Source organism: Ictidomys tridecemlineatus, chromosome X (genome assembly GCF_052094955.1).
Source record: "Ictidomys tridecemlineatus isolate mIctTri1 chromosome X, mIctTri1.hap1, whole genome shotgun sequence".
NCBI classification, from domain to species: Eukaryota; Metazoa; Chordata; class Mammalia; order Rodentia; family Sciuridae; genus Ictidomys; species Ictidomys tridecemlineatus.
In genome coordinates, this window is record NC_135493.1 from 2,064,337 (window position 1) to 2,085,518 (window position 21,182).

Consider the following 21,182-nt stretch of genomic DNA (forward strand, 5'->3'; position numbering starts at 1 on the left):
TGTATCTTAATCTTAATTGATCCCTCAGGGACACTCAACACAGCTGACCTCCTGTTTGTTTCTGGAAACTTCCCCGACACTGTTCCTGTTGACCTTCTTTTACCTTACCAGCTGTTCTGGCCCCACATCCTCTACTGCTCCCTTTTCTGTCCTAGGGTTCCCCAGAGCTTTGGCCTCTCCCTGCTCCTCTGTCCATATCTCCCCACCCTGGCCACAGAGCTGGGGCCCATCTGACTAGAACCAGGGACTGTGGCATAGGCCCCTCATCAGAGCTCCAGGCCTGAGAGCCTGTCAGTCCCCAATCTGGGGCCAAGAGTGAAAATGGCCACACTTTTGATTTGCAATATATCACCCACCCCTGTCCAGGCTTCCCCATCTACTACAGAGGTCCTTGTGGTCTCCTCACAGCTCCATGCAGCAGCTAGATGTATCTGATTGGGTTTGATTGCATGCTTGGGACCACCAGCAGTCCTTTGCAATCTACTGCCACCTTCTCCTCCAACCTCTCTCACACTCTTCCCTCTTCCTCCTCCTCCTCACTCTTCCATGCAGACATCCTTGGACTTTGTCATAGCCAGCCACTGGAGCCCTCAGCCCTCAGCAAAGCCCCTTGCATCTCCTGCAGGACTCTGCTCTGACAATTAGCTTCTCCCTCTTCTGACCTCTCTATCTTTACTTACAATGGACTCAAGTCTCATCAGTTTTATGAGCCACAGGACCACTGCCTGTCTTTGATCCCTTGCTGGATTCCCAGGCTAGTCTCCCTCCAGCTTCTAGAAGCCAGAAGTTGATAGGTAGGCTTCTGTCAGGCCTTGTACAAGCCAACATAAGCAAAGCCAGTCCAGCCGCTCTTCTATGGGGGCAGTGGAAAGAGTGCTGTCCTGCTAGGTAGGACACTGGGGTCTGCCTGGCCCCAGTTAGCTCCTTCCTATGTGAGGGAGTGGACATATTATAAGTTCTTAATGTCATTTCCAAGTTCAAGGTCCTAGAATTTGGTTTTCTTGCTTTAGATAAGGTGTCAGCAAACTACAGTCAGAGGGTTAACCCCAGAACTCTGCTAGGGTTATAAATAAGTTTTTATTGGCAAGTGGCCATGGGCATTCATCTATGTTCTGTCCACAGCTTCTGTCAAGCTACAAGAGCAGGGTTGTGTAGTTGCGACAGAGACCTGGCCCCAAAAGCTAAATATATTTACTCTCTGAACAGTTGGCCAGTCCCTAGTTTAGACAATGAATCACCCTGACTACAATGAGTCCCTTTCAGCCCCCAGAGTCTGGACCTTGGGGCCTATAGCTCAGCCAGGGCAAGCACAGAGCTCTTAAATCAGTTTAAAGGAGGCAGACCTTGGAGCCTTGGCAGTGCAAAAAAAACTGGAGCCAAAATGTTCCATAAAACGGGAGTTTTCTAACTCCCTGTTGAAATCCAGTGAGGATTTTCTCTGGACTTGGTGAAGCCACATCTGCCAGATTGCAGATGGTCAGCCATTCTCTCTCAGGTCTTTATCCCAGACTGGTTTCTGAAATAGGGGTATCACAGAAATTGAGGCCCATTTGACATTGTTAATAAAAAGATTATAATTTACTTTTTATAGCCAATTTAGATATTTCCTTGTTAGTTAGGATTTCTGGTGCAGGACTGGAGTGTTGATGCTCAGGACATTACCTTCTCCAGCTACCAGCCACACCTATTAAGTCACGGAAAAGAGAAAAAGCTGAACACTGGTGCCCTTGATCCTGGGGATGTGCTTAGTAAGTTCGCCAGCAATGCACCCATGATCTTGGCAACACCCTTTTCCTTGCTGAGCAGGAGGCCTTATTTGGATCTGGGTCATATGATCAGGCCAGGCCCCTGCTCAAACCTATCCACAGGTCTCATTGCACCTGGCTGAACTCCAAAGCCCTCCCCCACAAAGGGCGGCCAAGGCCACAGGACAGTCCTTGCCTGCTGCTTCCGCTTCTATAGCGATGGCTGCTCTGGCCCTAACAGATTGTCCAGGGTGCTCCTCTTGGGAGTAATCTGCCGTGTTTGCTTCCTACTGCCACAGCCCAGTGGAGTACTTTCTTAGCCAACACTTGGGGAGCACAGGTGTGAACGAGAGATCTGTCCTGGAATGAGAGGGCCACCCTGCTCTAACATTCTGCTGTTGTGTTCAAAGCAGGCTCAAGTCATCATGAGTCTTACAGCTGATGGTGAGTCACTTTTTGTCCAGGTCCTCTTTTCCCTGCACTCAAATCTGGGGCTTCTAAAAATGGCTTTTTATTGGTTTTATGCTGGTGTTCTAGGGGACCCTAAGCTGGAGGGTGCAAGCCATTCCTGGGAAATTGTTTTAGTGAAAACTAATGAGTGTTTCTAAGACAGGCCCCTCTTGGGGACTGAGCTTGCACTCAGGTGCTCATGGACAGCCCACGGCCCCAGACTTCCTCCACTTGGCATGGAATTCAGTGTTCCTGGCAAAGGCATGGCCCAAGCCTTGCCCCTGTACCTTGGCTTGCACTGGCTTCTTCTTAGGTTCTTGCCTGGCTTCCTGCACGTTCCTTAGCTTATCTCTATTCCTCCCAAAGGAACCTTGCCACCTTCAAGGCTGGTAGTGCTGTCTACAGCCTGTCAGACCATCTGGACACCATCAATGCCATCTGCACCATGTCCACTTGTATACCTGCATCAGGGACATTCATCCCGATTACCAGACTTTGGCACCCTCACAGGCTCCTTGGAGCCTCTCCTTGGATGTCTCCTGTCTCATCTCTACCCCATTGCTCCTTGCCCTCTTCCTGCCAAAGCTTAGAGGCACCTTGATCCCCACCCCACTGTCTCAGCAGCCTGGTGGGCCCTACTTACATGAAATGTCTTTCACATCAAACCCCTCTCCACCTCCACTGCTGCCTCCATGTCCCACCTGGGGTTCCAAGGCCCCTGGGAACTCACAAGCCCCGTGGTCAGAGACCTTGTCTGCCTGGGGATTGATCTTTCCTCAGCGCCTGTCTCATGGCTCCTAACTAAGGTGTGATGACCCTATGGTCACCTGCACTATCTCTTTTGCAGATGGCATTTTCAGGCACTCTCTGGCTACTGAGTCAAATCCTGCCACTCCCCATTTGACTCTAAACATTCTAGAAGGTGATAGGTCAGGCCTGGATCTTCACTTTGAGTGGAGAATTCATCCCACAGTCATCTACTCCCCAAAGTCCATTTTTCTAAAGAATAACCTTTAAAGAAAATAAATAAAACAGACTCCAGGAAAGATGAGTCCTAGGGTCAGGGCTGAGGCTTCTGGGAATGCAGAGGGGGGTAAGGTGGGCTGTCACTCTTGCCAACTCTGCTGCCCTTGTCTAGGTCACTTGTTCCCTCTCATTCCTGCAGTCCCTTCCAGTTACTGCCCCATTTTTCCATGCCCAGTTATAGCCAGTAGCCCTGAGAAGGTTGATGCTTTATTTCCTCCCATGCCCCAGCAGTCACCCACACAGCAGGGTACTCAATGATGCTCCTCCCCTCAGCTCCTTTTCAGCCTGTTTGCCAGCCCCCTTCCCCTGACCATTCCCTGTCATCCCCTTGTGGCCTCCCATCCATCTGTCTGCCAACCACTGTTTTCTCTGCAGTTTCAGACATGGATATTTAAGCCAAGTCTCAAACTTAATTGACCCCAAAGCTCCAGGCCCAGCCCTCACCAATTCTACTGCTCCCTCCAAATGACATCCAGAATGCAACTTCACACCCCTCCACTACCGCTGCAGCCACCACCACACCAGGTACACACTGGCTGTTGTAGGGTCCCCTCCCTCATCTCCCTGCTGCCACCCTTGACCCCCATAGTCTATCGTCAGCAGAGCAGTCCGAGAAATCCTTTCCACTGGAAGCCTCCATCAATGCAAAGCCTCCCAAAGCTGTGTTTCCGGCAGAGGAAGGAGAGAAGTCCTGCCCCAGCACTGCTTCAGACTTGCTTTTTCTGTTACCCTTTACGCCCTTCAGCTTCTAGCACATTCCTTCCTTAGGGTCTTTGCACTGACTCTTCCTTCTGCCAGGACGGCTCTTCCTCAGTAAGACTCAGGATGCCCCTCCTGCCTCTTCAGCACCCCTGCACCCACTTTGGTTTCCCTTACTCCCTTGCCCATTCCCCCTTCAAACATGCCCCCCACATTGTCTCTCCTGTCTCCTTCCACTGGAGCATAAGTCCCCTGGGAGAGGGATTTGTAGCCTTCTGTGATGGCCCCAACACCCAGCAAAGTGCCTGCACCCAGCAGGGGCTCAGTGAGCAGGTGCACAATGTCTGGGACTCACCCCACTGGCCCCTGGCTCCCCCTACCTGAGGCTGTTCCCACACTTTGCCATAACTAGCTAGCTGGAGCTGCTCCAGAGCACTCCAGCAGAAGCCCCTACCCCTGCTGATTTGTGACTCCTGCCCTAGACTGTTCTTCCTCCAGACAGAACCCAGCTGAAATAACCATTCTCGCAGAGGCTGTCCCAGATGACCTGGGACCCAGAAGAGCACTTCTCATGCCTCTCCTCTCTGCTCTTTCCTTCTGAGGCTTGGGATCATCTGCCCAGGGGAGACTCCAGTGCCTCTGTGTGCCTTAGACAACAGGGCTTGTGGAGCTTGGTGGGCAGCTGACCTGGATGAATGAGGTGAGCCTTACCCAGGCTGTGATGCTGCAGACCAAGCCCCCCACAGCCCCCCTAAGCTGCAGCATAAGGGAAGCATGCAATCCCATTGGTGGATGCTCAGTGTGGAGGCACCCCACTTAGGGCACAACTTGCTTAGGCCTTCAAGTGCTGGGGTTTGTGATGTGAGGGTGGGTGGGGTGGAGCAGGGATGCAGAAGCAGAGAAAGCGAGGGACTAGACAGGCAAGGGACTGAGGGAATGCCCACCCCATTGAAAAGAATGGAAAAGAAAATGAAAAGAAGAGAAATAAAAGCAAAGGCCTCCAAACCACAGTGACGACAGTAACAACAGAAACTGCGTGATGCCTTCTCGCCTCTTCTAATTCCTTGAGCTGCTGAGGTGCTGCTTGGTGTCAGCCTCTAAGGCTCATGGAGCTCAGATTTTTCTGACTGAACTCCTCCCCTGCCTTTCTACTGCTGTACCAACCATTAGTCCAGAATCTTGTTGGAAAGCAAGGACTTGTCAGCTGCCTTGCCATCTGGGAAATGAGAAGCCTGGAAATTTAGAAAAGTTGAGCTTTGGCCTCACTTCTCTGTGTTGGGGGAACAGCAACAGCAAGGGGAAGGTCCCTTTCTTCCCTGTGGAGGGGTTGTGTGCTTGAATCAGGAAAACGAAAATACAAACTCCAAAGTTGGCCATTTCACCAAGCAATCACACCAGAAACTAAAGATATGGCTTTCTGTATGTTGCTGGTGAGTTTTGTGAAAACTGCCTCCCTTCCTATGCACACATAAGACCAGGACCATGAAATCCCAGGATTGTGCTCCTGAAATCAACAGTTGAGCCCAGGCTTTTCAGGTAGTCAGATTATGAGGAACTGGAAGGAAGCCCTTGCCTCTTTTACCAGCTGCATCCAGCTGCAAGGCCTCAAAAAAAATCTCATGAGCTCATGAGGGCTTCCAGGGTTTTCCCTAGGTTGGTTCTGGTGTGTGCTTTAGGAATTGCCTGCAGGGTTGTTCCACTGTGGTAGGGCCTGGGGTTCCAGAGAGGTGTGGGGCAGGGAAAGGATCCCATTGGGGGCCTGATTATTTCCCACTGTGGAGGCAGTATGCACAATGTCAGATAGCTAAGAAAAAATTTCAGTATACTATTCACAGAAACCCAAGTGGGGAGATTTGGCTTAACATCAGTTAACTTCCTGACAATAAATTCCAGAAAGCAAGACTATTTTTTCTTTGCCAGTTCCTTCCACCATGGGACTATGAGTGTGAGATGAACATGCTTCCATGGGTTCTGGAGAAGTATGTCCAAGTGAAGCAGTGGCAGCTTATCTAGCCCAGTTTGACCCAACGGGAAAAAGGGTTTTCATGTTGCAAAAGAAAAAGAAAGCAATTGATGTGATCTGTTTCCACTTGGCAAATCAGAACTAAATGCCCAGAGTAAGCTTCTCTGTCTACATGGGACCAAACCCACTGACCAGCCCTGTCCCTTTGCTGGACCAAGTCAGGAGCCAACTCCTGAACTACTACAATAGTGACAGTTCAAGTATAGAGGCCCAGCATTGCTGCAGGAAGGATGGAATGGACTTGGCTATCAGTAGGAATGGAAGGACCATCAGCGTGAGGTGCTACAGAACAGACTTTGGATGTGGCTGCAGGGAGGCCGAGATGTGTCTACTTGTTGCCATGGAAAGCAAAGGAAAAGGATCCTTGGCTACAGAGCCCACAGAGAGGCTTTGTTAGTACCAGGACCTGGCTTTGCTGTCCCAAAGATCCCACAGCCACCTGTTCGTACCACAAGGCAGATTACAGTGCCCTGGGCTTACTTCAATATACCATCTCCAGCCACACTTTGGGGATATTGACACCAATTGGAAAAGAGATGCTGGGCTTCCCACTGCATTAGCTTGTGAGTGCACAGTTGGAGGTGGGACTGATACCCCAACTGGGAACAGGATTTCACAGCCCCCTAATTTCCTAAGCCACCCCAATGAGCTGGTCTCAGGGTCATGGCCCAGGTAATGTGAAATGAGGTGGCAGCAGTGGAGGGAAAGACACTCCACACTCCACCTTGGGCTGGGAGGAGGAGTGGCTGTCAGCTGGGAGGAAGCTACAGAAGCTATGCTGGAGCTAGGAGTCACAGGTCATAGCTAGGAGTCAGCAGATCACATCATTTGTAATATGATGTGACAGTGGTGTATTTGGACAATCCTTTGAGTGAGAACAGAGGCGTGTGCAGTCATGTGGTGTGGGAGGCTAGAAAGGGTGGGGAGGTGTACTAAGCCCCCAGGATCCCGGTTACCCTCTGGTTTGGAGGACATCCTCTGGCCACTTCTTTCATTGGCCCTGAGGGCACAGGGTGTGTCCCTTCTCCTTGGAGAGCCTGAGGGTCCTTAGTGGGAAGGACTTTGAACTTCAGGCCCCTCCAGTGCTCTGAGAGCTGCAGGCACAGTCCTGACTCCTTGCGGGGCTAAAAGGAAGACCTGCCTGGAGCATGTGAAGCGGGTAGGAATTCCTCATGTATGGAGCCATGGTTTTCCTTTGGAAACTGTGTGACTTATGGAAACTTTCAGCCTGTGACCATAACACCTTGTACAATGCTGCCTCTTGTCTAGGGGAGCTCTGTCATGGCCTTTGGCCTGCTTTCCTTCTGAGCAGCTCTGGTCCTCTGGAAAGTTCTAAGGACAGAAGGGGGGCTGGGGCTAGTCCCCTCTCTACCAGGCCTGGCAGCCTAAGGGACCCTGAGTAGGTCCTGGCCCTTGCGGGCACCTGCCTTCTCCTGATTTGTAAGATGAACGTGCTGGGCTCAGTGATTTCCTGGGGTCCTTGTAAGTCAGGGTGGGGGTTAGGTTCTGAGTTCTAAACCAGTCTGCCACAGGTGATGATGGCAGGAAGTGGTTTTAGTCGGTAGCTTCCAGAAGCTTCCCCCTTGGAGTTGCTAGGTGTCTGAGCCAGCATCTTCCTTCACAGTCCTTTTTGAGGTGCTGCTGCTCAACGGGGCTGAGATTTCTAGGCCAGCCTTTGTCAGTTGGGACTTTGGGACCCCTGTTTCTTCATACCAATACCCTCCTTGGAAGGCCCTGCCGCCCAACCCTTGCTGCCACTGCTTGGGTCCCCCCCTGGAATAGCTTGTGAACAGCGGGAGGGTGGCATCTCTCCCACTGTACTTACCGGGCACTGCTGGGCTCCAGAGATGGGAAGGAGGGGGACAGATGTTCATGGAAGAAAGGAAAGAAGCAAGGTGCTGAGAGCCAAGGAAGAAGAGAGAGAGAGGCTGCCCCCAGGTAGGAAGTGGGAGGAATTCAGAGGAAGGGAAGAGACAGCATGCCTCACTCCGGAGACTGGAGGTAGGTGAGGGGGTCCACAGAGACTGGGCTGGCCCTGGGTTGGGACAAGGCCAGAGCTGTGGAGAATGTGTGAGGGCTGTGTGGAGTAGGGCTCTGCCAGCTGCCTTCCCCCCCAAGTCGACATGTGGGCAGATGGACAGACAGACAGGAAATGCAGAGAAGGCAAAGGAAAATATGTAGGAAGTCAATGGGAAGGAAAGGACAGGGCAGATCTACATGTGTCCTTTGGGGACACTTGCACCCACCTTTGCCCCTCACATCCCAGGAAGGAAGGTGCAGTTGCCCACCTGGGCCCTGGTCAAAGTGTGCTTGGGAGACCACACATCATTTCTGTCCTTAACTGACTTGGCAGAGACTGCTGATGGCCTCTTTGGGTGGGGTGGAGTTGAGGCCCTTTGGGGCCCCTGACTGTGTGTGCCAGGAGTGCTGGCTGCTTTCCAACTCAAGGGTGATGGGCTTCAGCCAATATTTTTGACCCAGGTGGGTGGTCCAGTGGGCGTATCAACAAACTGGAGGGGTATGTGGCCTGTGGTTTGGAGAAGGGGTGTGTGTGCACGCACGCCTGTACTGTTCCCCAGGGTGGCCCTAAAGGACAGCTTAAGCAAGAGGAGGGTGCCCCCCACCGGGGACCTCTCACGGGTTCCTAAAAAAAAGAAAAGAAAGAAATCAAGCAAAAAGAAACTCGAAGAGTCTGTGATGAGAAAAAGGCATAGTTAAGGACTCGCGTCTGCGTGGGAGCTGCGGGGCTTCCCTGGAAGGCAAGGAAGAGGTAGCATTCAACCATCCCGTCAGGGGCTGTGGGATCATAGTTTGAAGGCTTACTGTTTGGTTTTGAAATTTCCTGAGTTTGTTACAAGTAGCAGGCTGCCTGGGTGGGAATGGGGGACCTCACGTGGTTCCCGTGGTCTCTCCTGTTGGGTGAACCAGGGTAGCAGGTTCAGCAGTCTAGTGGCCTTTCCTTTGTCTTTGTAAAAAATGTGAGTGATTATGGAAGTTTCTACCTACTTAGGATGGCCCCTGGGTTCTCTAAAATGTGAGCAACACAATGGACCTTTTCACTGAAATGTACCGAAGGGAATTGATTTCTCCTGGCTTCTTGGAAGAAGGAGGAGCGAGCATGGACCAGTGGGTTAAGACCTTCCACTCCTGGGGCCTGTTTGGAGAGAGTGAAGGTGCTTTGGGAACAATGGAAATGTGGTTCCCTCCGTGTCTTCCTGGCCTCTGAGCTCCAGTTCTCCAAACACCTCTAATGTCTGTTGGCTTGGGTCTGGCCACACAGGGCAGGTGCCACCTACAAAGGAGCACATCACCACCGTTGAGCCTGCCTGGGGACAGGCGATAGTGGCATTCTTTGAAAGCCACCTCCAGGAGAATGCTGGACATGACTGCTTTAGTCCACCAGGAGGTGGGCTGAGTTCTTCTGCTGCAAATGGTGCCACATGGCGGCACTTACCTCCTACTCCAGCCCCAGGAGGTTGGCCCTGAGACACATACTTCCCTGAAACTCCCCACAGAACATGGAGCCAGGCCTCAGCCTGGTGTCAGACACTATTGGAAGAGGCCCAAGTTCATGAAGAACCATCGGCACATACAGATAAGGTCAAGAAAAGAAAACCAATGGCAGAAGGAGCACTAAACACAAACCAAAAAATCAAACAAAGCAAAGGACGGAAGGCCCGGCAGTGCCATGGCTTCGGCACATTTCATAAGAGAATATGGCTTTGGAGAGACACACCGCCTGGCGGGAAGGACTGGACAGGGCAGTAAAGAAGGAACGGAAAAGCCACGGTGAGCAGAAGTGCAAGACTGGAAAAAAGAGAAGGCAGAGTTGGGGAGGCTTTATCTTCCCCCGAGATGCCATTTATGAGAGAAAAGGGAAGTCAAGACTCACTGCCAGCAGCGCTGGTGGGCTTGGCGGCAGAGAGAGTTACGTGAGTAGGGGTAGAAAGATTGGTTACGTCATGGAGCTGGCTGAGGACCGAAGACCGCCGGCGCACAGCACCCTGAAATGACCCGCTTCTCTTGAAGGTACTCACTACCTCCATCTGTGGGAGAGAAAACGAAATAAAGGTTGGCTTGTACTGCGGTCCAGGCTACCGCAGGGGGTGGGGCTGGGCGAGGACAGGGGCCACACTGGGGACATATCGTGACAGCAAAGCCTCAGCTAGGTCAGCCCCACTCATTGGGAGCTGCTGATGCTTTTGACCAGGCCATGACAAAGAGAGGGTTTGCTGGGCAAATGATTAGTGGTCATCAGATTGGGAGGGACAGGTTACAGATAGGGCACACTGCAAACATTTTGGAAGTAGTCATTTGCAATCACGATATGCTCATTGCAAGCCACTCATCAGTCAGTACCTGTGTCTGCCAATACTTTGTTATCCTACTTCGGCAGTTCTCAACCTTTCTTTCCGCCCCAACACACCTGAGGGACATGACATGCTCCCATTAGGAAGAGGCCTCTCCACTGGGTGGGGGCATCACCCTAGCTTCTGCAGCTCATCCAGGTAACTAGCACCCTCAAGCAGAAGAATGGATTTAGACGGAGGAGGAAGGCATTTCCCAAAGCACACACTTGGTCTTGTCATGACTCAATTCCCACAGACCCACAGCCTCCTAGGATAGGAGGATTGGGAAGCAAAGATGGCATGGCTTCTACTTTGTCTCCACCCTGAAGCTTCCAGAAGTTGAAAGGGAAGTGGGTCTGTGGAAAGTGAGACCTATAGGAGAGCAATGTGGATACACCCCACAGGATGACCTCCAACCCTGTCTTTGCCTGGGACTTTTATTTATTGAGTTGGGGCTTAGGGTGGATCAGACATAAGCAGTGCAAGGGACTTCAGCTGATTGGCCACATCAAGTGTCCCCCCACTGAAAGACCACATGCCCAGACTCTGGGAGACCAGAAGCCTAGCACAGTCATGGCCACCTGTTTGGGAATGACCTCACTGGGGAGAATCTTTGGCCTTGGAGGGTGGATCTGATTTCTGGAAAGTACCATGTAGTTTACCGGATGACATGAGCAGCAAAGCCAGCATGCATTTCTGGAGCCCAAAGCACCCTTGCTACCTGCTCTAGGCCAATGAAAGGGAGCCGCCCACCCTCAATCCCTGCAGAGGCTATGCAGTGGCCATTAGTGGCCACCAGATTTGACTGAGCATCTGACTCGGGCCAGGGCTTCTCAGAGGAAGGCAGCTTGAGTGTTCAGAATTCCCCAACCAAAATGCAGATGGATGCCATTTCAACCTTGGACGCACTGCAGAAAAGACTCATCACCCCTCGACTCCACCTACCCAGAGCCCCTTTCACACAGCACAACCCGCTGGCTCCCTTGGGAGAAAGGGAAACTCAGAGCTGTGACTGCAGCCGTGAGGAACGTGTACTGCGCGCATGGTGGGTGGCACCACGCAGTGAATCAGCACATGGAAGGCAGATGATCGATGAGATGGCGTCGGGATCTCTTGTGGGGGTCTCCTCTCGGATTTAAATGTTTCTAGGCTATAGAGACAGGTCTCTCTCAAGAGAGGACTGTTTCTGCAGCAAAACTGAAGAGGGACAGGAAACATGCCCTTCTTTCTCAAATTCACATTGGCTTTTCCTGGCTCCATACGGTGTCCCCAAAGGATAACCGCATCATTGAAGATACTGGCATCATCACCCCACCACTACCACAGGAAGCCCAAGCACCAGGCCAGGAACAAGGCTTAGTTGTTGCTGCTGCTTCTCATTGTTTTATAATGGAATGCAAAAAAAAAAAAACAAAACAACAGATCATATCATGAACATTCAAAAAGCTCCATGCTCTGGATTTGAAGGACTTCCTTTTATTCTGCAATGACACTCTACCATCTGGGATATTGATATGTTAGTATGAAACAGGTGTGAGAGCAGGTAGCAGGTTACTTAGCAACAGAAAAAGTTGTGCAGGCCTCTGAAACCTGGGGAACAATTCTGTGGTTCACAAAATCCAGAAATCTGGGGTTGGCTGCCTAGAAACTCTTTTTCTTGGTTTGGGGTTTACACATAATCTGTGGGGCCTCTCCCCGGCTTCATTTCTGTTTTTCAAGCATGTATTTTGCGTCAAAGGGAGAAGATGTTCTTAAACAACTGAGCTGAAATAAGCATTCTTTAGAGGCATGGTGAATTTGACATGACAAAGCCAAATCGAAAAGCCACAGGTGTCAAGAGCTCATGGAGGAATGAGAGTGACTTTATTAAACCGAATAAAGTGTGTTGGGGGGGAAGGCACAGAGGCTTGGGCCCTGGCCAGACCTGGCTCTCAATCGGTGACCTTGGGCCAGGTTCTTCCCTTGGGGCCCCATTTCCTCACTTGTAAAGCATCTATATGGGCACAGACAACCATTTAGTCAGAATGGCATGGACTGCCAAGACTCCAAGTGATGGGACCCATTGCTGGTAACCAGGTGGCAGTGGCAGGTCCAGGAACCCACAAGCACACAAAGATACAACACACACACACACAGGTGGCCAGGCTACCACTGACACCTCATATGAGGGCAGGGCTGCTGTCTCAGCTGGTAGAAAAGCTAACATCAGGGAAATGAGCCAATGAGGAGCCAGGTCCTGCTGTACCCCTCCCTAGCTCAGGCCAGCTCTGCAATCTGCATTGGAACTGAAGTATGACAGATAAGCGCCTGCCTGGGCCAGAACAGGGCAGGGTGTCCTGAGAACTCATAACCACAGTCTCCTAGATGGCACAGTTGAGTGGCCACATGGGCACTGGAGAGGATGTGAGGGCTGTTTTCTAACTTTGGTATGTTTTAAATTTAGCACATAAATCTACATTGCAAGGAATAAGAAAAAACTCTCTGTGCTGCATTCCTGGCCTGTCTCAGGCACTGTGCTTGAGGCATTAGCATTCCCATTTGGGAGAGGAGACTCAGGCCATGGCTCCAATGGCTGCTCCCATTCTTCTGGGCTGAGGTGACACTACCAGATGCAGACCTAGAAGTCCTTTCCTGGCCAAGCTGGGATAGGTTCCAGCTGGAGAAACCCCTCAGGCCCTTGGGGAACTCTTTCAACATGGACTTCTTTGGTGCCACCTCACTGAGCCCTGCAGAATCCTATTACATAGGGGTGGGCTTGGGGAATCTAGCTCTGGAAAGTTCTCTAGGGTATTTGGATGTACCTAGACTAGTGCTCTGGGTTGGTTGCATGGATGGTCTGAAGTGGCGGGAGATAGAATGTGAGGAAGCTTCGCAAGGCTTAGGTGGCCTCTGAGCTGGCTTTTGCAGCATGAAGATGGAAGAATCGGGGGTGGGGTGCAGCAGCAAGCAGGGATGCACAGCGGCACGGGGAAGGAGAGGATGTATGTTGGCAAGACAAACAGACTCATGGGGCATGGAGAGGAGGAGGGAAATGCCAAAAGGCAGGGGCTTGAAGGCCATGTTCAGGGGCCTTCAGGACAACAGAGAGAGGTTCTGCAGGCTGTAGTGCAGAGAGTAGTGCCAGAGAGCCTGAGCTGAGCAAAGCCAATGGAGTAGGTGGGAGACTGGAAGTGTGTGGCCAGGCTGGGCCCCATCATCAGACCACTGAGGGTTGTATGGGAGCAGCCATGTGTGCTGGGAGGGAATACCAGACCTAGGGCACCAAAGAGAGATGGGGGATGAGCCCTTGACCATGTTTGACAGACAAGTTGAAGGCAGACACTGTCGACGAGGGGTTTGGCTTCAGTTTGTTCCCCAAGAAGTTGCCCAAATAGACCCCCAAGAGGGAATTAGCTGGGTGGTCCTGGGTAGGACCCCAAGGAGAAGAAGCAACTGGGCCTATGTTAGAGGCAGTAGGACTCTCACCTGAGACAAGGTGGACAGGGCCTTGCATGAGGAAGAGATGGTGAGCTATTTGGAGGCTTGCAGGGTAGGGGTGGGCCATGGAGAATTTATGGGGGTCAGGCTGGACCAGTAGGCTGCAGTGTGACAGGGGCTGGCTGACCTGGTGGGATGGAAAGGCTGGGGCAGTACAAGGCTGAGCCGGAGGTGTATTGCTGACAGAGAACAAGGAACAGATAGGACAGCAAGCTGTGTCAGGGCCAGCAGGGCAAACAGCATCCCACAGGGTGACTGAGAAACAGTAACAATGCATCCAGAAGGAGACCTTGCAGAGCATAGGGAGAACTGTTTCTGGGGAGTGGCATGCAGTATGATCATGAGTGTGCAAGGGAACTGTGTGGAGAGGCCGTGTGTGAGTAGGGAATATTCTGGCAGGAAGGCTGGCCAAGAAGAGACAGAGACAGAGAACAGGGTAGTTTCAGCCCTCAGGCTCTTGTGAAGCCTTCCCAAGTGGCTACTACAGTTGTGCCCATCTGACTTCAGAGGGGCTATAGTTGATGGTGTTGGCCTTGACCAGCCCTGACCTATGAGCATTTGCACAGTAGCAACTTGTCCACAACCTGGGACAGCCACCACCAAGTAAAGCAGATGGTGCCTCTGAGACACAGCCACTGATCACCAGCACACACTTTTAGCTGGCACCTGCACCACTCTGGGGGGTCACCTGGGCATTGAGGGAGGTGTCAGGGAGAGGCAATCTCAGTGCCCCAGCCAGTGATGAGCACACCTAGGATGGTAAAGGGGAGCCTAGCAACTGCCTCTGTGTGCTTGGGGGCAAGACCTAGTGGCTTCCCCATTGGTCTCAGGCCACTAACTCACTCTATTTCTTGCTTGCTTTCTAACCTCTCAAGGGAGAAGAGCCACAGGAGCCAAGAGAAACGGCGGTTTACCTGCGTCTGGATCCGGTTGAGGCCCCGGAACCAGAGGATCTGGCCCCTGCGCAGTTCCCGCTCAGCATGGTCTATCTCCTCTTCCCCCTCGGCCAGCTCCTCATCGGTCATCTCATCTTTCCCAGGCCCATGTCCAGCTTCCTTCAGGCACTTGAGCTGGCTGGTGGGGATGGTGGCGATGACCTGTGGAGGCCACAGTCGAGGGACAGACAGCAAGCAGAGGTGGCCATGAGAGCAGGTTCTGCTGGAGTCAGCAAGAGACCAGAGGCTCCACCTCCCACCAACATAGGCTGAGGTCTGGTGTCTCAGGCCACCCCCGCTGGGCCTGCAGACCCTTGTTTCCTAAACTGCCCCTCCCTGCAGGCAGACAACTCCTCCATCGAGTCCCTGCCAAAGGGCCAGGAGTAGTCAGAGAAGCCTATCTGTAGAGTGCTGTGCAGTAAAGATGGGTCCTGGGAGGGATCTTGAAGCCTGGAGCATCCTGCCTGAAAGAAGTGTGGTGCATGGAGGCCTTGGCTTCCCACTAATCTATGCAAATGTTTTAATTTACAGTGGGGACCTTGAGACACAGAGGGGCTGGAGAGTGAGGCCCATGTGACAGACCCCAAAGAAAATCCCTAGATACCAGAGCTGAGCTTCCTAGCTGACAATACCCCATACATGCTGTCCCTCATGGTGGCTGGTTATACTACTCCCAAGGAGTGACACGTGGAAGCTCACATCTGGGCTCTCCTGGAGACAGCATCTCCTGAGGAAGCTCAGTCTACAAAAGGGCCAAGATCAGGGTTCATCCAGGGAGGGAGAGGTGACAACTGGCAAGGGAAAGAAGAGGAAAAGCCAGGGAGGGCTGAAGGGAAGGCTTGGCTTTATTTCCCTGTCTGGGCAGAGAATGGTGGATTACTCTGTTCATCTTGTGTGTCTGAACTTTGTTAAACATGGCTGAGAGGGGACTTGATGATCTTTTCATAGAGGTTCCTTTCCATTGGTTTTAACATGATTTTTTTTTGTCATTGAAAGCAGTTAAGAACAAAAAGAGTGGTGCATAGCCTTATGGGACAAAGTTTCAGGCTGGTTACCTCCTGTCCTAGGAAAGGCCTAGAGCAGACACTGTGTCAGGAACTGGGAGCTCAAAGATCAAAAAGGTGCTGGCACTGTCCTGGCTCTGTGGAATCTAGGCTTTATGGAATCCAGGCTATAGGAAGCCAAGGGACTCCATAGGATGACCAAGCCCAAGTGTGACTGGGAAGAGAGTTGCAGTGGCAGATGGAAAGAGAATTCCAAAAACAAGATGGAGGAATTGGGCAGGCCATCCCTGAGGACTAATGCCAGGTACCAACAGTCTGGCCTCTGCAGCAACTGCAGGAGCCCCTCTGGCTGGCTTGGGGTGATGCCAGTGGATCAAGAAACAAAATACAGAGCACTATGGACTAAACTGTGTCCCCCAACTTCATATGTTGAATCCGTAGCCACTGCACTCCCCACCCCCTGCAAGTACGTGATACTTGGAGGAAGGAGATTAAATTAAATGATACCAGAGATCTCCAGCTTTTTCCTCTTGGCCCTGTGAGCATGCAGTGAGAAAGCAGCTGGCCACAAGCTAGGAAAAGACCCTCACTGGAAACAGAATTGGCTGGAACCTTGATCTTGGACTTTCATCCCCCAGAGCTATGAGAAGATAAACATCTGTAATTTAAGCTGTCTGTTTGATATTCTGTTATGGCAGCCTGAGCTAAGACACAGAGAGAGGTGGATCCTGCACTCAGCTTCCTGTGCCAGTGTTCCGGAACTCCAGAGAAATGCTTTCTGAGTTCTCTTATGCATCCATGGCAGGAGGAGCTCACTCTTGCCACCCAGGCTGAGTCTTCCTGATCTAATCACTGTGTGGTTCTCGCATTTTCCATCAGATCAAAATGCTTCCTAAGTTTTCTCAAGAACTTCTCTTTGCCCTGCAGATTATTATTAGGGTATTGTTTAATTTCAAATATGTGGCATTTTCCAAGCCACCCAGTTAATTTTTTTTTTTTTTTTTTGTGTGTGTGTGTGTGTTTTTCTGGGGATGGAACCCGGTGCTTTATGCATGCTATGAAAGCACTCTACCACCAAGCTATGCCCCAGCTCCCAAGCCACCCAGGCTTAAGGGGCAATTTTTTGTTACTATCACAGAAAATGGAACAATGGGTTGTTTCCTGGGCCCTGGGACATCCCAGCCATGATCCTTTGCTGCTGATGCCGTCACTTTGAGGCCTTGCCTCTTAGTCATGGTATGTCACAGGCCTGAGCCTATTGTGCTAAGCTCCCCACATGAACATGTCATGCAAGTACTTTCCCAGGTATAAGCTCTGAGGCTCTGGAGCAGGTAATTGGGTCGGTGGGGCCCTAGGCCAGCCTGGACTGCTGGCATCACTGGTGCCATCAGCAGAGCCAAATGGAAGAGTGAGAAAGCTGACTAGGAAGACACTCACCTGTCCCCAGACCAGCTCCCCAACACCAACAAACAGGCACCAGAGCCACTGCTCTGTGGACAGAGGGGAGCAGCTGAAGGGCTTCCCGCCAAACTGGACGATGACAATCTGCAGAAGAGGGATGGGAAGGGGTGGATCCAACAGCAGTGGACCACTGGCACATATCCCAGCTGCCCTTCATCTACCCCAGCCCTTGACCTGTCCTGCCTACCAAGATGGCCTTTCTTGAGAGCCAGGCCATCCTGGTCAGAGTCAGAGGACTGTTGACTCCTGCAGGCAGACCAGCTGCACCCTGGGAGAGGGCCTTACTTTCCTTTGCTGGGGCTCTTTCCCTACCTTTTTGCCTCAACAAATGTGTGAAGGTGAATTCACAGACTGGCTGACTACAGGGCCAAGGTTTACACGATGGGCCAGCATGTAGCTTTACATACCACCCCCACATCCTCTCTGGGGGCTATGTACCCACTGACTCCAGCTTCTGGATGAGGCTCAGCTCTGCTGAGCACATTTCCAGCTTTCATGAACTGATGCTTTAATACCTAGTCCACATGCACATGCCAGATGCCCTTGGGCTGGGTAACTCATAACATGAAGGTTACTTTGATTTGGCTTCCTGTCTCCTTCTCCCTCTCCACCTCAGAAAGCTTCTATTCCCAGGGGCAAGCTCTTCAAGAAGTACAAACCAACCAATTCAGAGCCCATTCCTGAACTCCCTCCCCGGGCAGTGTCTGACAACCCAGATAGCCCCCATGCCCCAGAGTGGGCTAAAATGATTCACACCAGCCAGTCCTAAGCCTGTGGATCTTGTTTTGCCCATTCTGTCTTGGGGAAGCCACAATAAAGGTCTTTGTCCATGGCTCTCTCTCCCTTTGCCTTCTGACTGACACTTCTGAGTGGCCTCTGTGGTATGGCCTCTGTAGTGTGGTATGCCTTCTGCTTGGGATCTGTGAGCACTGAATAATTATGAATAAAAGATAATCATCTTTTGATGGCAACCATCTTCCAATTTGTGAGCCTTACTATAGCTCAAGTTTTCCTTGAAGACAGTGTATTTTAGAACATTCAGCCCCTGCTGGGGACCTGAGATGTCCAACTTGTCCATTGCACTGTGGCAGGTAAAATTCAGTACATCAACTTTGGGCACAGCTGGCATCTCCAAAAGAACCTTCTGGAGTTCCAGTAGCCTCACACCAAGGAATTCGATGCCAGAAATAGGAATGTCAGACTGGAAGGGAGTCAGGGAAGGCTACTTCTGCCATAGGTGAGAAAAGTCAGTTCTGATTCAGGTCCACTAAATCCCTCTCTGGCACAGTAAGGTCATGGGTAAGAGGAAAACCAAGATGGTCCAGACTAGTTTTGTGCCTGGAGGCAGGAAAGCCAGGACCCAGGGGAGTCCTAGGGCCTTGAAGCCCTCTATCCCCACCCCTCAAAAGCAGCACAGAATAAATGTGGAACTGCCCTTCCTACCTGAATTCCAAAGGTACCCAGGACAATGGTGCAGAAGATGGGGTTGCTGAAGATGCCGTCAAAGACATTCCTTTCGCCATGGATCTTGCGGGCATTGATCTCATTGAAGAGCTGCATCATGACGAAGGTGTTAAAGATGATGGTGTAGTGCTCTGAGGGCGGGGAGTGCAGAGGTGCATTCCTCCCACTGTCGATGTCAAAGAAGAGCTCCCCTGGAGGGAGGAGAGAGGCAGGGCTGAGGATGTGGCTGTGTGTGGGGGTGCTCCCTGCATCAGTCACCTCTGGTCTTTACCACCTCAACCCTGGGGATGTCCAGTGGGAGACCTACAATGAGGGCTGGCAGGGAGGTGAGGGCCAAGGGTGTGCAGCAGGCCTGCTCTACCCTGTGCTGGGCTGGGGATCCAGATGACATGTGCCAGACAGCACCCAAGCATGAGGGGAAGCCACAGTGTCATGAATGCCTTGCACACACCAGCTGCAATGTGTGCGCTCTGGGGCCAACCTACCGACAAAGAGCAGGGTGAAGATGATGGTGAGCTGATAGACCGCATGGCCTAGGATATTCTTCATCATGGTGCGAGAGATGAGGGGCTTGTCCCGGCCATAAGGCTTCCGCAGCAGCAGTGACTCTGTGGGAGGCTCCGTTGCCAGGGCCAGAGAAGCAAATGTGTCCATGATCAAGTTCACCCACAACATCTGCACAGCTTTGAGAGGAGAGTCCTGTGGAGAAGGGATGGAAACCCTTCTGTAAGCAGGCTGCCCAGTTCCCCAACTGCGGACAGCCTGGGGTGAAAAAACCTGTAGCTCCTGAGAAGGAACTCAGCTTGGGGTCAATGCTATCAGAATTTCATTCCCATAAACACATAATGTCTGCAGCCCTAGGTGTCCTTATGTTAGCAGGGGTTTACTGCTAGGCTTCTAGTTTCTTCCCATCTCCTTCTCTTGCCTGCTGGCAGTGATCTGGAAGGTGTGAAAGGTCCAGTCAGTTATCCCAGGCTAAAAAAGTAGTCCAGTGAAAGGGGGCTAGCTTTGGGGCCACAGAAGGATGGACACTCTTTCATTCTCCTATTCCCAAGGGACAGGAAGAGGCCAGAACTCTGATCTGACTTGCCTTGTCATCCCCTCAGTTGTTCTTTAAAAATTGGCTTCAAGGCATCATATGGTTTCACATGATCATATGATCACAAGGTTTCATATGATTTAATTCATTTGACATTTCCAGAACTGACATCTTCACAGAAAGAGCACATTAGAGGAGCTGTAGGTTGGGGAAGGGAGTGGAGTGTCTGCTAATGGGTAATAGTCTGATCACCTTTTGGGGTGATCAGACTATTCTGGCAGTACATAGTGATGATAGTTTTACAACGTTGTGAATATAATAAAAACCACTGAATTGAACACTTTAAAATTATTATTATGGGGAAGTTTGTGTCATGTGATTTGAAAAAAAGCAAAAATCTTTGAAAGGACCAACTTGATCAGCAAATAATTTAACTACCTGTTGACAATAAGCTTTGACATTGCTAATAGTGAACAAATCAATTCCCTACTGTCACCGATAGGAAAAATGGGACAGTGAGAAAGGGGAGGAGATTCCACCAAGGGAGAAACTTGGAGTTCCCCAGAAGAATGGTACAAATATGTCCACACAGAAACTTGCACATGAATATTCCTAGTAGTACCAGTTATGATATCCAAAACGTAGAAACCACCGTGTGGGAGACCAACCTTATACGTGACTGAGACACACTCCCCAGCTGGGTGCTAAGGCGCTCAGTCACAGAAATGTGGCAGAGCTTCCCCACCCTTCTTGGGTTAGAGGGTCGGTGTCTCGTGCATGGGTGTGTCTTGCTACAGCCCCATGGGTGAAGCTATGCTCACCTGTTCCTTTGTAATATCACCCCTTGCCCTGTTTAGGATAGAATCTTCCATGGAAGTGCCTTGTGTGTGTCCCCTTCTCTTACTGTGCCCTTGGGTGTGGCCTACCCAGGTGTCAGTCAACCTGCTGACAGTGGACATCATGAAGACAGACTCAGCCCCTGAAACCTGACCCCTTGCCTCATTTGAATAGCTTCTCCTCAATAAAAGGGGTCAGCACGTGCTCTCGCTCTCTCTCTTTCTGCAGACCCTTAAGGTCAGAGGAGCCGTCACAGCAACCCCCCAAAAAAAGGTATTTGTGTCTCTTGTGGGGTTATTTCGTGCAGCCCAGTTAGCCCAGTTTAACTAGAGTGACCCCTGAGCCTTTTAGTCACGAGAACAGAAACCCGGCACCACCCAATAGTCCACTGGCTGATGAATGAGCAACACAATGTGGTATATGTACACAGATGGTATTATGAAATACTATTCAGGTATAAAAAGGAATGAAGTACTGACTATAACATGGGTGAATCTTGAAAAAATTGTGCTCAGTGAGATGTTAAAAACAAAGGATAGTATTAGGTAGCACTGATCTGGTGATTTCCAGGGGCGTGATAGGGAGTGACTGTATTGGGTATAGGGTTTCCTTTGGGACTGATGAACATACTATGGAACCAGATACAAGTGATGGTTGCATAACACGGTAATTA

The 21,182-nt window shown here is 51.2% G+C and overlaps 1 protein-coding gene and 1 long non-coding RNA gene across 10 annotated transcripts in view; one reads left to right on the top strand and one right to left on the bottom strand.

Annotated features, from left to right (window-relative positions):
• Atp2b3 (ATPase plasma membrane Ca2+ transporting 3) overlaps nt 1-21,182 on the bottom strand; it is a 69,601-nt gene that overhangs the window by 3,943 nt on the left and 44,476 nt on the right. For 3 of the 8 annotated variants that reach the window (XM_021720434.3, XM_078034076.1, XM_078034075.1), the window contains 5 exons: nt 19,119-19,332; nt 18,613-18,824; nt 17,146-17,253; nt 14,684-14,866; nt 9,903-9,989 (listed from right to left, as the gene is read on the bottom strand). In XM_021720434.3, the coding sequence (XP_021576109.1) occupies nt 9,903-9,989; nt 14,684-14,866; nt 17,146-17,253; nt 18,613-18,824; nt 19,119-19,332 (804 nt within the window). Of the gene's footprint in view, nt 1-9,835; nt 9,990-10,049; nt 10,370-14,683; nt 14,867-17,145; nt 17,254-18,612; nt 18,825-19,118; nt 19,333-21,182 lie in introns of those variants that run through there. The other 5 variants (XM_021720438.3, XM_021720437.3, XM_078034078.1 and 2 more) reach the window with 3 other exon arrangements.
• Nucleotides 673-18,140, top strand: LOC120890344 (uncharacterized). 2 transcript variants are annotated; one of them, XR_005734535.2, is made up of 3 exons: nt 1,156-2,189; nt 4,523-4,620; nt 14,645-18,140. It is a non-coding gene; the product is annotated as an uncharacterized LOC120890344 (long non-coding RNA). The 2 variants fall into 2 exon arrangements; XR_013431629.1 differs by lacking the exon at nt 4,523-4,620 and having other exon boundaries at nt 673-2,189.